Raw genomic sequence first — 14,633 nt, 5'->3', positions numbered from 1 at the left:
AGAGAGAGGGAGAGAGAGAGGGAAGGAGAGTGAGAGGGAAAGGAAGAGAGAGGGAGAGGGAGAAGGAGGAGGGAGGGGTTAGAGGGAGAGGGAGAGAGAGAGGGAGGGAGGGAGAGAGAGGAAGAGAGGGAGAGCGAGGGAGGGAGATGGAGGGGAGGGAGAGGGAGGGAGAGGAGGTCTCTGGACAGTCCAGGCTTGCCCACCGCCTGCCCTTTGGTGCGGCTCCAGCTCCCGTAGTCTCTCTGAAGCGCAGTCGCCCTCCTCACCTGGCGCCCCTTTCCCTGGCTTTCTTGTTGCTGTCAGCAGACCTCGGGGACATGCCAAGTCCGGGGTGGTGGAGCGATGCATTTATCCAAGTGGGGGTCAGCTTTAATGGCTTTTCCAAATGCGGGTTGACCAGAGAAATGCAAATTATAACGCAACAAGACACCGTCTTTCTATCTGGAAGCGGCAGATTAGCAAAATCACACAGGAACCAGTTTGGGGGAAGACAGTGAAAGGGACAAATGTTCCTGATAGCTCTTGACCGTCAAGGGAGCGTGACATCTGTGTACATGATGTGTCACTGTCAGCTTATTCATAAGTGGCGACGCTCATATAAAAACGACGCACCCGTAGGAATTTACATAGACTTGCCGGTGTGTGTCTCATGATTGCCATATGGCACATTTTTACCCAGCATGCATTAAAGAAATTACCCCTACAGCACAAATATTTGCAATTTTCTTTTGAAAACAGCCACGCCCAGTGCACACGAGTCTGTTTGTGAAAAGGTCTGAGGGAGAATTACTTAGCCCATCCGAGCCTTGGCCAACTTCGTGTTTGCAGGAGTCGACTGATTACAAATTGCCATGTGGATGCCCATTAGCTGACATTTGAAGGAAGGGGAATTACACGTTTTCCCACACGTGCACGCAACACACACACACACACACACACACACAAACTTGAATGTAAAGAAAGTGCTTCTCAGCGGAGAACTGACCAGGCCAGGGCTGCCCAGTGAGGCTAGTCAAGGGTCGGCCTGAAGCAGCGGGGCCGTGCGCTCTGACTTTGATGAAACCTTCCCTGTGGATTCCTGATCACATCCGAAGCATCTAATACTCATCCCGGCATCAGTCACTCAGCTGAACAGATTTCACCTTTCCTCCTTCCAGCGGCTCCAGCTCGGCCTCACGGAGTGGCCGGGGGGAAAGGCGTCCGAGGGGGACAGAGGGGACCATGCACGTGGCCCGTTGAGGCTCCATCCCAGTCCGGGAGGAGGTCTGAGATGGCCGGGCATGCACCCTCCCCTCCCAAAAGGGAAAGGAGAGGGTGGGGGTCGATGCAGACGCGAACAGAGACCTTAGGGCCCATCCCTAGGCCATCGGCTAGCGAGTCCGGCACTGTCCAGCCCGGGTCCAGCACACCCAGGCCGCCCTGGACAGTGGGTGCCGTGTGGGGTCTCCCGAAGCCGACCTGGAGGGAGTGAAGCAGGAAGGATCGGGCGTTTGTGTGAGCGGGTCTAGACAGCAGACCCCACACCCGGGCCATCCTGAGCCACTCCCCTTTTGCGACCCCTTTGCCTCTCTGACCTCCGTTCTTGGGGGAAGATGATTTTTACCCCAGGCCAAGGGGTTCTGGGCTTTCCTGAGTTTGCAGAGTCCCAGGAGGCCGTCGGGAGAAGCCGCAGGGAGGGCGTGCGCCCTGCTGGGATTTCTCTCCGGTCTGCTCCGGCCGTGGGAGTGGGGCTCTCGGCCGTCCCTTCCGCACCCAGAGGCCCTCCCGAGAAGGAGCGGGGGGCCGACTCCTCGCTTCTCTGGGTGCTCTGATGTTGATTTCTGCCGCCCGAGAGCTTGGCAGCAGCTGCAGGCGTCCCCGGAGTGTCGAGACTCAGGCCCTGGGATCCGCGGGGAGCGGGACTCGAGCCCTGCAGCCCAGAGCTTCTCCCCCGTGGGCGAGGGCCCGCCCTTCCCGCACCCGCCAGCAGTGGGCCCTGGCTTCCGCGTCCTCTGCGCGCTTGCAGCTACCTGGAGTGCCCTGCCCCGCGGTGCCCAGAATCTTCACCATCTGGCCCGGGTGAAAAAATCTTGGCCGGTTCCCTCTCGGAGAGGGCAGTTCGAGCGGGATCGTTATGATATTTTGAAAAGACCCGAGGCCTCTCCATCCCTGTTGATTGATGAGCGTGTGTGTATCCTTTCTGCTCTCAGGCTAATTCTTAATTTCAGCCCAAAGGGATTTTTAGACACTTAAAACACCATCCGCAGAGATAACCTCGGGGGGTTATCGCTCGTTTCTCCTTCAAACATTTTTTAACCAACGCCTCATCCGTCTCCATCCCTCTGCGGAGACGTCAGCGGGGGCGATTTACCAGGCTCGTCCTCCCCCCAGCCGTCGGGGAGGGTCGGCGATAAACCCACCCTGGAGCCGAGGAGACGGTGCTCGGAGGATGAAGCCGTCTTCAAGTCTCTGGGGAACTGGCAGGGCCAGAGGTCGCTGGGGATGGAGGGACGGGGGTGGGGGGGTACCACCCGCCTCTCTCCTGGTGCCAGTTCGAGGAGAGGGATTTGGGGCAGAGGGGGCGGTCAAGGTGCCTGAGGACAGACCCGGCCTGGGTGGGCCCCGAGGGTCACTTTTCTCGGGCATTTGGACCAGGGCCGGCGCTGCAGGTATAAAGCGGGCCTGGCGCTCAGAGGGGGCAGCGGGGCACTCGGAACCTGGAGCCCTGGGGCCAGCACACAGCACGGACGCCCTGGCTGCACGGGGCCCCGCGTTTCCGTGACAGGCAGACTTACTTATTAGCATCATCAGATGCGGTGGGTTTGGCTATTCAGTTGAATTACTTAACTGTTTATATGAATGACACTCAACAATATAATAAGTGTTCTAATATATATTTATAAAGATATTTATATTTATTTTCATTTAAATTCATATTTATGTAAATACCCACCAATATATTTGTTTATATTTAAATATAGTATTGTTTAATGTAAATATACTATTGATTTATTGGGGCTGGAGCGATAGCACAGCGGTTGGGTGTTCACCTTTCACAAGGCCAACCCGTGTTCGATTCCTCCGCCCCTCTGGGAGAGCCCGTCAAGCTGCCGAGAGTATGGAGCCCATACGGCAGAGCCTGGCAAGCTACCCGTGCATATTGGATATGCCAAAAACAGTAACAATAAGTCTCTCAATGAGAGACATTACTGGTGCCCGCTCGAACAAATCGATGAGCAATGGGATGACAGTGACAGTGACAGTGATTGATTTATTGGCATTTATTTATGTGCATTTATTTATATTTAAATACATTATAAATATATTTATATCTGTCTCTCTGGCCAGCAGGGCTGAGGGCCCTGCCATCTCTCCTCGAGGGGTTCAGGAAACCACCTAGGGGTGCCCGGGATGGAGTTGGGGGCACCGGCATGCCAGGCCACACCTCACCCGCCCTCGCCCTCTCTCTGGACCTTGTGTCTCTTCTGTTTTTTCGGCCTCGTTACTGAGATGGGACGGACGAGTGTCTCGCACCCACTGGGCCGCTGGCCTGTGACCCGGCGAGCATGTTCGGGGCCCCGCCCCGCACCCCCGCCCCAGCTTCCTCACTGAGGATGGCCCTGGGCGCTGAGCTGCCCACCGAGCTGATCCGGGAATCTCGTGTGACCACCCTCGCCTGCCCCCCTGCGGCCCTGCCCCCCCCCACATCCCTCCACTTGCCTCTCGGCCCCCTCTCACCTCTCACCCCCGACTGACCGGCTCGGCCCTCGAGGCCACCTCCAGGGCCAGTCACGTGGGCCCTGCCAGGGCTCTGATGCCCAGGGGGCGGACGTTTCTGTTGAGGGGGGCTCCGAGAAGGGCCCCGCTCCGGTGCTGGGAGCCCCCGCCGGCTGGGGAGCACCTCCCTGGGCACTGCTGGAGAGGAGCAAACCGACTCCCACCCGCTTCTGTTGTCTGAAAATTTGAAATAAAATTTGAAAATTTGAAATTTGAAATAAATATATATTAGAACTTATTATATTGTTGAGTGTCATTCATATAAGCAGTTAAGTAATTCAACTGAATGACCAAATGACCCCACTTGAAAAGTATCGTGGGGGTGGGGCAGGCAGGGGGGTGGGGGCCACTTCCAGGGGGTTCGTGACCGGCCCTGGCTCTGCGCCCCGGGGGCGGGGGGGACCCCCCCTTGGCGGAGAGCAGGCCCCGCCGTGGCGTCAGGGCTCCCAGCCGGGGGCATTGTGGAACCAGCTCGCGTCTGTGCCCCTGCCCGCCCGCCTGGCCCTTGGACCCTGATTCTTCTGGACACTCAGCGCCTAACTCGCTGCCGGCCCCGCGTCCGCGTCCATGGAGGCTCAGGAGCCCAGGGGGACAGGCTCACGCGTCCAGGGCCAGGACATTCCGCCTGCGGCGGGGCAGAGGGCACCGGGGGCCCTGCCGGCCAGGGGGTGTGCCAGCGAGTGTGGCCGGGGCAGGGGGGGAGCGGCCTGGCCTCAGGAGTGCAGAGGGGAGGCCAGAGACTGGGGAGAACTTCGTGGGGGCTCGGGCAGGCCCCCACCTCTCCCGCCGGTCTGTTCTGGTGGCCCTTCCTGTCCCTCCGCAGCTGACCTGTCTGCGCCTCTGCCTCCCAGCTCCTGGCGCACTTAACCACGGCCCCGACCGACCTCGTCATCCACGTCCCCCGTGCCCGCGCCCTCTCCTGCCCGCACCCGTCTCTCTGCTCGAGACCTGAAGCACGGGGGGGGGGGGGGCTCCTATTTCAGAGAGCCCAGTCCCGAGCCCCACCCCCCTCTGCTCCAGGGAGAGAGGAAACGCAGGAGCTTGGGGAGGGGGGGCCTCTGGGACTCCCTCCCCGCCTCCCCCCTGCCTCCCGAAGTCTCCAGCTTCACCCCTGGGTGCCGCCCAGCGGGAAGGCCCGGGCGGGGGCTGTTGTGGAGGTTCTCTCCCCAGCAGCCACGCTTCACCCCTTCCCCCGCATCCAGGGCGGGGCCACGGGAAGCCCAGCGTGACCCTCTGCCTGCCTCAGCCCAGGGCTCCGAGGAGACACTTAAGTACTTCCAGCTCGTGATTGTGCAGGGGCTGTTGTGCAGGTAATTTAACATTGATTTTAGTTTAAAAGGCAATTAAGACAGAACGGGCAGCCACTGGCCACTTAGGTTAAATAAGCTTAGATTCGAATCGCTCCCCTTCACCACCCTGGTTTGGGGGGCTCAGAGCTCGCCTGTGCTACTTGGCTGCCGGGTGTGGTGCGGCTCTGGGCCCAGGGCGATGGGAGAGGGGTCCGGGCAGGGGTGGGGGCGTCCAGCGAGGAAACGGTGAGGCCAGAATTATGCCCAGGGTCAGCTGGCCCTTTCCTGGCACTCCTGCAGATTATTATTATTTTTTTCTTTTTGGGTCACACCCGGTGATGCTCAGGGGTTACTCCTGGCTCTGCACTCAGGAATTACTCCTGGCGGTGCTTGGGGGACCACATGGGATGCTGGGAATCGAACCCGGGTCGGCCGCGTGCAAGGTGAACATCCTACCCGCTGTACTATCGCTCCTGCAGATTCTTACCACATTCCAGCCTTCATTCCCAAAACCCCTCTACAGGGCCTCACCACTGACTCGAGAGGTACTCACTTGAAGGAATTTACCCCGGAATGCTGAGCAGAGATGACCAGGGAGCAGAGAGAGGGCGCAGTGGGAGGGCCCTTGCCTAGCGTGCTGCCCCCCTATTTCTAGGCACTGCCTAGGGCCCCCCAAACACTGCCGGGAGTGGTCCTGAGCAGAGTTGGGGGTCTCTAAGCACTGTGGGTGTGTCAAAACTGCAATCCCCACACCCCAATTCTATTCTTTTTCTTTTTGGGTCACACCCGGCGATGCACAGGGGTTACTCCTGGCTCATGAACTCAGGAATTACTCCTGGCAGTGCTCAGGGGACCATATGGGATGCTGGGAATTGAACCTGGGTTGGCCCCATGCAAGGCAAACGCCCTACCCACTGTGCTATCGCTCCAGCCCCCCGACCCCAATTCTAGATAAGGGTGCTCACGCCAGAGTCCTCTACGATGAGTGGAGAGAGAGGGTGGTGCCATCGTGGCAGAGCACATGAGAATAGTTCTCTTATGGGGGGAGTGGGCCACCCCCCATGATGCGCTTTCTCCTGGCTCTGCGCTCAGGGATCACCAATGGCAGGGATCCTGGGACCATCGGGGGTGCCGGGGCTCGAATCCGCCTCGGCTGCATTCTAAGCTGCAGCCTGGCCCTCCAGACCCGTGTTCTCTGGATCGTGGCAGAGAATGCCCGTGCTGGATTGCAAGGCGGCAGATGTGCTCAGATGCCCACGGTGCACCTATAGTTTTTCAGCTGCCCGGGCAGTGAATGGCCGACGTGGATAGATTTGCGGTCAGACATGACAAGGGGCATCGTCAGGTGACCCCACGGCGGGGCCTCTCTCTGCCGGTGCTTTCCCAAGTGTTCTCAGCTTCCCGGAAGCGCCGCCCGTTGGCCTGATTATGAAAGGCAGGGGAAGCGTTCCTTCCTTGGGGCTCGTGGCCCTGGAGAACTGACCTGCCTTTGCGCGGCTTGCAGGGGGGGCTTGATTCTCAGCACCCCGGGGGGAGGGGGTAGGTGGGCTCTGCGAGAAGGAGCAGGGTGGGCGGGGCCCCAGGGCGGGGTTGGTCAGTGCTTGCGCGAGCGGACGCTCACCTGGCCGTGCCTGAGAGTGGAAAGGACAAGCAGCCCGTCAGGCAGCGTTTCTCAGTCACTGCGGGACTCCGGGACGCTCCAAGAGGGCCACAGTGCGAGACACGGGGCCGGCTGGCAGGACGGGAGTGGGGCACTGCGGGTAAGCAAGGTCGGAGGGGGTCCCCGGAGAGAAAAGGTGGAGACGCACCACCTAGCGCAGGCCTCTGGAGTATGCCGGGTGATTCATGCGTTTGTCCATTAGGAAATGCGGCTGTTTACCGGCAGCCAACGTCGAGCTAATGGAATCCTTTTAGGAGCGTCGCACGACAGGTACGCTATAAATCCCCCCGCTCCATCTGAGCATGCTTCACTGAACGCACCTTTCCCGATGCGGCCGGATTATGAGACATCAGGACGGGGAAAATCATTAAGTCCCACTGTTCTAATCCGACGGAGCACCAGTGTGGTTGCTATGTAATTTTATTTTTTTATTTTATTTTTCAGAGAGTCTGCTTTATGCTTTTCTATGGAAAATATTTTTCCAACTGGCAGAGAAGCAATATTCCATGGTGTGAGACGTGTCTCCGTAGGCCATTACCGTAACTTCTAGCAGAAAGGATAATCTATGTCACATTTTACTTCAAGGATGAGATTGATTTTTATAGAAATCTTCAGTGCATGGAGGCTTAGCAATTTTTTTTTCCCGACAAAGGAGCAATTAGATACCAGATTTTTCCAGAAATGTTAGGTGAGTGTCAACCAAGCCCTGATGTGCATTTGAAGGTCTAACCATGTTCCCTCTGAAGAGAATAGGGACTTCTGAGGCGAGAAGGAGGGGCCAGGTCTCCTCAGGAATGGAGTGCCACCACTGCCCTCTCTTCATAGTCTGGAAGTTGGCGAATTAGCCGGACTAAGAACTGAGAAAATCAAAGATGTGGACATTCATTCTCCCACCATCCATGGTTTCTTCTCAGATCTGTGTGTGTGCACATGTATACACATATGCACACTTAAAAATGGTAGACACATTCTCTTTAGTCAATACAAAGCAAAGTCTACAAATGGCCCCGTTTCCTCTTAGTAAACACACATACCCATCGAGTAGTTGTGTGTATGGGTTTAAGAATGGGTGTAAACCTGGAAGTCGGTCACATTCCTATGTATCTTTTGAGCTTTAAGACACTCACACACTGGATTAACGGGCAGGGGTGAGGCTCGGGAACAGAGTATGTGTTCTGTAGGCGTGAGGCTCCCGGCTCAGAGCCAGCGAACACGGAGGGTCATACCTGTGCTGCTATAAATGTCATGCAAACAAATCTCCTGTGCATGTTTGTATTTGTGATGTGTACTATGTGATGTGTATCTTTTTTTTGGGGGGGGGGGTCACACCCGGGGATGCACAGGGATTACTTCTGGCTCTGCACTCAGGAATTACTCCTGGTGGTGCTTGGGGGACCCTATGGGATGCTGGGAATCGAACTCAGGTTGGCCGTGTGCGAGGCAAACGCCCTCCCCACTGTGCTATCGCTCCAGCCCCCATGTGATGTGTATATATATGTTTTTTGATTTTTTGGATCACACCCAGAGATGCTCAGGGGTTACTCCTGGCTCATGCACTCAGGAATTACTCCTGGTGGTGCTTGGGGGACCGTATGGGATGCTGGGAATTGAACCCGGGTCGGCTGTGTGTGCAAGGCAAATGCCCTCCCCGCTGTGCTATTGCTCCAGTCCCCATGTGATGTGTATCTTTAAAGGCTTATATATGTTGAGTGTGCACCGCCCTTTGCAAAGGTACAGAGCAATGTATAAACGGCCTCTGGAGAAGAGGCGGGGTTCTCTCAGAGCCCCCATCGAAGCCAGCTCCTCTTCTCTTCCCAGAGATCATGCTGTTACCACCTGGGTTCTCCTTACCCTAGACCAGAGACTGGAAAATTCTTTTGGTTGAGGCCAGACAGGGACTATTTCAGGCTCTGAGGAGTCACTTGGTCTCTGTGGTGTGTCCTAGGTTGGCCGGAGTGAAACATTCCAGACAAGGCATATGCAAAGGGCCCGTGGCGCTTCCTTTAGGAACCCAGTTTCCCGGACTGGTGCTTTTGGGTATCAGCAAATCAGCTTCTTTTGATTAGTTTTTATTTTGGTGTTGCACACCCAGCAGTGCTCAGAGCTCAGTCCTGACTCTGTGCTCAGGAACCACTCATGGTGGTGCTCAAGAAACCATACACGGTACCAGGGATAGAAACTGGGTCTGCCACGTGCCAGGCAGGTGTCCCACCCCTGTACTCTCCTGCTGGTCCTTCCTTTTTTTTTATTTTTGGTCACACCCGGCAGTGCTCAGGGGTTACTCCTGGCTCTGCTCTTAGGAATTATGCCTGGCGGTGCTTGGGGGACCATATGGGTTACCAGGGACTGAACCCGGGTTGGCCGCATGCAAGGCAAACGCCCTCCCCGCTGTACTCTCGCTCCGGCCCTGGTCCTTCCTTTTTAATTTTAAAATGATTAAAGACATTAACAAAAAAATTGAGTCTATGGGATGTGCCGAAAGGGAGGAGGAGAGACGGCGGATTTGGTTCTACCCTGGAATTCCCGCTCCTAGAAGCTTCTGCCCAATCCCACAGCCCTGACGTGACCATAGAGACTGTTTCAGCTCATGCTCAGTCTCTTATTGTGTGAAGTGTACAGCTTGCCACTTTGGGGGTTTGATTTTATTTTTTCGGCCACACCAGGCTGTACTCAGGGCTCACTCTTGACTCAGTGTCCAGGGACAACTCCTGGTAGTGCCTGGGATGGGGTGCCAGGGATTGAACCCAATTGACCGGGCGCAAGGCACGAGCCTTCCCCACGGTACTGTCACTCTGGCCCTGGATTTGCCACATTCTATCAGCAACCTTCCTCCTACTGAGAATAGACACAGTGTGCTTTGCAGTATATACAGTCATCTTTAGCTCGATACACTCATGTCATGTGGCTATACTTTAGCCAGTCATTGCTTGAGTGCTGTTTACCACTGTATAGTATTCCACTTAGGGCCTCACACTCGTTTTATGCCTCTGGTTGTGTCTATGTCTCTCCTCCGCCCCGCCCCCTGCAGTGAGCACTTGTATATCCATAGCTCGGGCTGTACAGGGGCGTTGGGAGCAGGGGCGGGCCTCGGCGCTGCTTCCTTATTGGATGAGCCCCTTCTCCGTCTGAACAGATAGTGATTCCATTGGCTTCCAGCATGACCGCGCCAGTTTCCCTTGGCTCTTACCCCCTGCTTTGGGGAGGTCAGCCCCGCCCCTCCCCCCCAGGGCTCAGGCTGTCCCCTTGTCTTATCCCCACAGATGCTGCGAGGGACCTTTCTGTCCCTCTGGGCGAGTAGAGACATCGCTTTGACTCTTCTCTGGGCACTTACACGTGAGGGTGGCAATTTATATCAATAACCAGGCTTGGCAACATCTGCCAAGGTTGTCAGTGTCTGTGATTAAATGTCCATATGTGCCAGGGAACAGAGGGACGGCAGGGTAGTAATTAGGGTTTGCTGTCTCTCCACCCATCGCCCCCACCACCCTGAGCTTGGAATAACCTTGCCTCGGTGAACTGATTTGTAAATCAAATTATTCCATGGAGCATGTCATTCTCAGCTGTGATCATAATGATAGCGTGCATTTGTGAGCCCCCGCGGTCACACAGGATTCTAGAGGAGCCATTGCCTAGAACTTTCTGCCACTTTATGCAGGCCATGGGAAACGGGTTGCAGAGGGTGGGTGGCGTGTTCGCATTAGAAGCTAATGGCTAAAAGGACGGGGCGTGTCCTTGTTTCTTTGTGGCTGAGGAAGCACGTTTGACTTAAAGTCCTGACTCCTGACAGCTCTCTGTAAATGCCACGGCCCCAGAGAAAGGCAAAGAAAATATACACAAACTTTTCTCTTTTCCTAATATCCCCCAAGAACAAGTTTGACACTCTATTAATGCAATATTTAAAACCCCCTTAATTCTTAGAAGAAAAAGAAGAGAAAACCCACTTCATTTTGTTTCTGGCAGGCAGAGATGGATGATGGTTATGTAAGGACTTGGCATGTTCAAAAAAAAAAAACTCATGAAAATATTGCCTCTCGATGGGAGGCTGGAAGAAATGTGAAAATAAATACTGGAAAGATTTATTAGCATTTTAAAATCTGCTTACGGATATGTGGGATCCTGGAGGGGGTGCTCCAGGCCAGGAGCCGAGTGAAGAAATGAGGGAGGTTTCCCTGTCCAGCTGCTGTCCAGGGGCCCAGCGTGTGGGAGAAACACCTCCAGCTCCAGTGCTGGGCAAGGGAGATGAAAAACTAATTTTTTGACATCCAAAGGACTCACTTTTCATCCAATTACATTTGATCATTCAGACATTAGTTATAGGCAAGGAATTGATAGAACGTTGGGTAGCTTATTACTAGGAGACACACACACACACACACACACACACACACACACACACACACCCCATTAGATCTAAAAGGACTTAAAGGATTTTTTTTTTAAGGTAGAGGGAGGAAATACTTTTAAAAAGGGACTCTAAAGTTCCGTCCAAGAGGGTAAGATAATTCCCTGCTCGCCGCTGGATTCAGGCTGCTGAGAAGCTGAGGCGCTGGAAGGCGCCGGATCCCAAATATAAAATAAGACTGGAGATCACAAAGCTTTAACTACTGCAAAAAAGGGTCCTCCGGGGGCGGCAGGGAGGGGCGCCGGGGGGCGGGCCAGGGGGAGCAGCGCGCCTGCCAGTCATCACTTCTGCCCCGCGGACGCTGAATAATGCAGGAGCCGTGTAAGTAATTGGAAGCGCTTATATCCTGCCTTTAGACATCCCACCGCCGGCGAGTTAAAATTGGTTGTCAAGTGTGGACTCGGAGGACGGCAAGGTGCCCTCCTCTGTCGTGTGGTACATATTTAATGCTTGGAAGAACAAGGCGAGAGACACGTGCGGGAGCGAGGGAGGGAGGTGGGCGCAGAAGCAGCGCGGAGACGCGGGGCCTGGGGGGGCACCCACCTCGGTGCCCATCAGCGGGGGCTGCGAGACTTTGGCGCCAACCTCCCACTCGGGGAGGGGGGCGCGTTGGAGGTCCCCAGGCCCCTCCCCCTTCTCCACTCCATCCCGCTCCCGGGTGTCCAGGGCCGGGGGGAGCTGTGGGTCGGCTCCTGGCGCGGGCGGGCGGGTGCGCTGGGGGCACCGCTGCCGGGCTGCCTGGCCAGGCCGGCGACAGGGGTGTCATTTGCATTGGCCGCACGTGGGTGCGGGTGGGCTTGGCCTCGCCGACTTGTCCAGCGCTCCCCGGGGGAGGAGGCAGCGCAGCCCGCGATGAAATCCTGGCAGCTAATTGCAGTGGTGGGAGATGCCCTTCAGGTGAGGCGCGCGCGCGGGGGGCGCGCGGGGGTGGGCCGCCGCGGGGTGGGCAGCGCGGGGCGGGCAGCGTGTTTGCGGCAGGCAGGGCCGGGGCGGGAAGCGGGCTCGGGGAGGAGGCGTGTTGCCAACTGACGCTCCCGCGGAGCGCGGCTGTCACCCGCGTCGCCGTCGCGCGCGCACGGAGGGGGCGGCGGCGCGGTGCGGCTCCGGGAGGGACGCGCGGCGGCGGCGGCGGCGGGGACGCGGGCACACAGGCTGGCAGCGATGGCCGGTGGCGGCGGCAGCAGCAGCAGCAGCAGCGTTGGCGGCGTCGGCGCGGGCAGCGCGTGAAGCCGCCGGGGAGGTAAGGCGGGTCCGGAGGCCGTGCAGAAGCAAACGCACGCGCGCGCGCGCCCGGGAGGGGGGGCGCCCAGGGGCGCGGGAAGGAGCCCCCCAGCCTGGGCCAAACCCTGGTGCTTCCCGCGGACAGGACCCGAGTGAGCAGGGGAACTTGGCTGCTCGGGTTAACTTTATCCCCCCCCCCCCCCAGCAGGCGAAGGAGCCTTTGGAAGGAGCGCGCTGAGTCTGGGGAGGGGAGAAGGGGGCTCGGCCCAGGGCAGAGGGGGGTGGGGGGCTGGGGGGGCACGGGCCAGTAGCGCCCGGGAAAGTTGGAGGCCCCCGCGGCCCCCGTGGGGAGGGGTGTGCCTGCGCGTGGACGGTCAGGGCGGCTGTGTGCGGGTAGGGCTGAGCGCAGCGTCCACCCCCTCGCCCAGCCAGGAGCAGAAACGTGCGTTTCCGAAGGCACCTGGGAAGAGGAGAAGGAGGCCAGAGGCCAGGGTTTTGTCCGGGGGAAGGGACTGAGGCCCGGCCTTGGCCTTGGGAAGTGATGAATGAGCTGGAGGGCGGGGAGGCGGCCTTGCTGGGAGCCGCACATGGATGGGCCGGATGGATGAGCCCGGCCGCTGGCCCGGCCTGTCTGCCCTTGTACTTATTTCCAGGTGGCCTCTCCGAGCTCTGTGACAAAGGGCTTGGGCACGCACCCCCTCCCCTCCCCACGGCAGGGAGCGCCCAGAGGGTGTTCTGAACGCAAAAGTTTTGTTGACAATGCCATCTCCCCCCGCCCCCCCCCCAAATGGCATCTTAATGAAGGCTCCCCCCGACACACACACCCCCCAAAAGGCCATGGCAGGGCTGTCTGGCCCTTTCTGGCTTTGGTGGCTTCGGGGTCCCGTGGGGAGGAAGGTGCCCCCGTGAGTCTCTGCAGGCAGACGGCTCCGCCGCGACCAAGCGCATTTGCTTTCAGACTGTGAAATCTGTTTCTACGCCGGTCCCCAGTGGAGAGCAAAATGCATCTTTGGAAACCCAGAGGGAGCGGGTCTCCGTGTGCGTGTGTGTGTGTGTGTGTGTGTGTGTGTGTGTGTGTGTGTGTGTGTTTGTGTGGCTGCGAGCTGTGCTTTCCCCGCTCTGGGTAAGTTTGAGGAGGGCTGTGCTTCTCCAGGGCATCTAGGTTGGCTGTTTGCAGCTGCGGAGGCGGGCAGGGGTCAGCGTTGGCCGGGACCGAGCGGAAGGTCTCAACTCTCGCTGCCCCAGACGCTGGGCCTCTCCGTTCCCGCACCCCCCGGTCAGGAAGCTGAAACTGCGCCTGTGTAGGACCAGCTGGGATGGAGCATGGCCCGGCCCTCCCTCCTCCTTCCTTTTTATCGCATTTTTCTTTCCCTCCTTCCTCCTCTTTCTCCCTCGCTCCCCTGTCACCTCTCTCCCCATCCCCTCCCTACCCCCGGCCTCCACATCTTCCTCTGTACACGCAGAACACAGCAGCCTTCTCCTCAGATGGTCTCTACCTGTGTGTGCCCTCGGGAGGGCAGCCATCGTCCTGTTTTCCTCCCCCCCCCCCTTGAGTCTTCGCTTCCTATCTCGCAAGTCCGAGGAAAGCTACTCTAGACTAACGCTTAATAAAAGGGATCGTTCGCCTGTTTCTTGTCGTTGCAACCTCTTCACAAAAGGAACCAAATCTGTCTCTGTTCCGAGATGGAATTTTGTTTAGGAAAGGCCATAGTTTCACATTTGTCTGTTACCCCAGAAATCCCCTCCTGCCGTGTTCGTGTGTCCTCAGACCTGTTTGTGTTTTGGAATCTGGTTCATTTCAATCGGCGTTTAGGTGGACTTATTAGAAATAGCAGGTACTGGGGCTGGAGTGATAGCATAGCGGGTAGGGCGTTTGCCTTGCACGCGGCTGACCCAGGTTTGATCCCAGCATCCCATATGGTCCCCTGAGCACCGTCGTGGGTAATTCCTGAGTGCAGAGCTAGAAGTGACCCCTGTGCATTGCCAGGTGTGACCCAAAAAGCAAAGAAAGAAAGAAAGAAATAGCAGGTGCCAGAGAGCATAGCTGGAAAGGCACTTGCTTGTCTTGCACATGGTGGACCAGGGTTTGATCCCCAGCACCCCACATGGTCCCCCAGACCCTGACATGAATGATCTCTGAGCACATAGCCAGGAGTAAGCAAGCCCTGAGCACTACCAGTTGTAGCCTTTGCTCTTCCCCCTCCCCCCCCCAGAAAAAGCCAGCTTGCTAAAGCAGTTTCCTTATCACAGAAAGTTTATTGTTTTCCATTTGGTCTCTCCCCACCTGAGACTCCCCCTCTGAAGG

The 14,633-nt window shown here is 57.4% G+C and overlaps 1 protein-coding gene across 19 annotated transcripts in view; it reads left to right on the top strand.

The window, feature by feature from the left end:
- The window catches only part of RBFOX1 (RNA binding fox-1 homolog 1), a 1,316,266-nt gene that overhangs the window by 423,082 nt on the left and 878,551 nt on the right, over positions 1-14,633 (top strand). For 3 of the 19 annotated variants that reach the window (XM_055136057.1, XM_055136053.1, XM_055136055.1), the window contains exon 1: positions 12,117-12,347. The exons of 13 other annotated variants lie outside the window; for them this stretch is intronic. Coding sequence is in view for 3 of the 6 variants with exons in the window: in XM_055136049.1 (XP_054992024.1) it covers positions 11,960-12,004 (45 nt within the window). In the remaining 3 variants the exon portion in view is untranslated. Of the gene's footprint in view, positions 1-11,944; positions 12,005-12,116; positions 12,348-14,633 lie in introns of those variants that run through there. 3 more of the 19 variants (XM_055136049.1, XM_055136042.1, XM_055136035.1) reach the window with 2 other exon arrangements.

This window comes from Sorex araneus, chromosome 4 (genome assembly GCF_027595985.1).
Source record: "Sorex araneus isolate mSorAra2 chromosome 4, mSorAra2.pri, whole genome shotgun sequence".
NCBI lineage: Eukaryota > Metazoa > Chordata > Mammalia > Eulipotyphla > Soricidae > Sorex > Sorex araneus.
The sequence above is the reverse complement of the archived record's forward strand: the minus strand, read 5'-3'. Positions and strand labels throughout refer to the sequence as shown.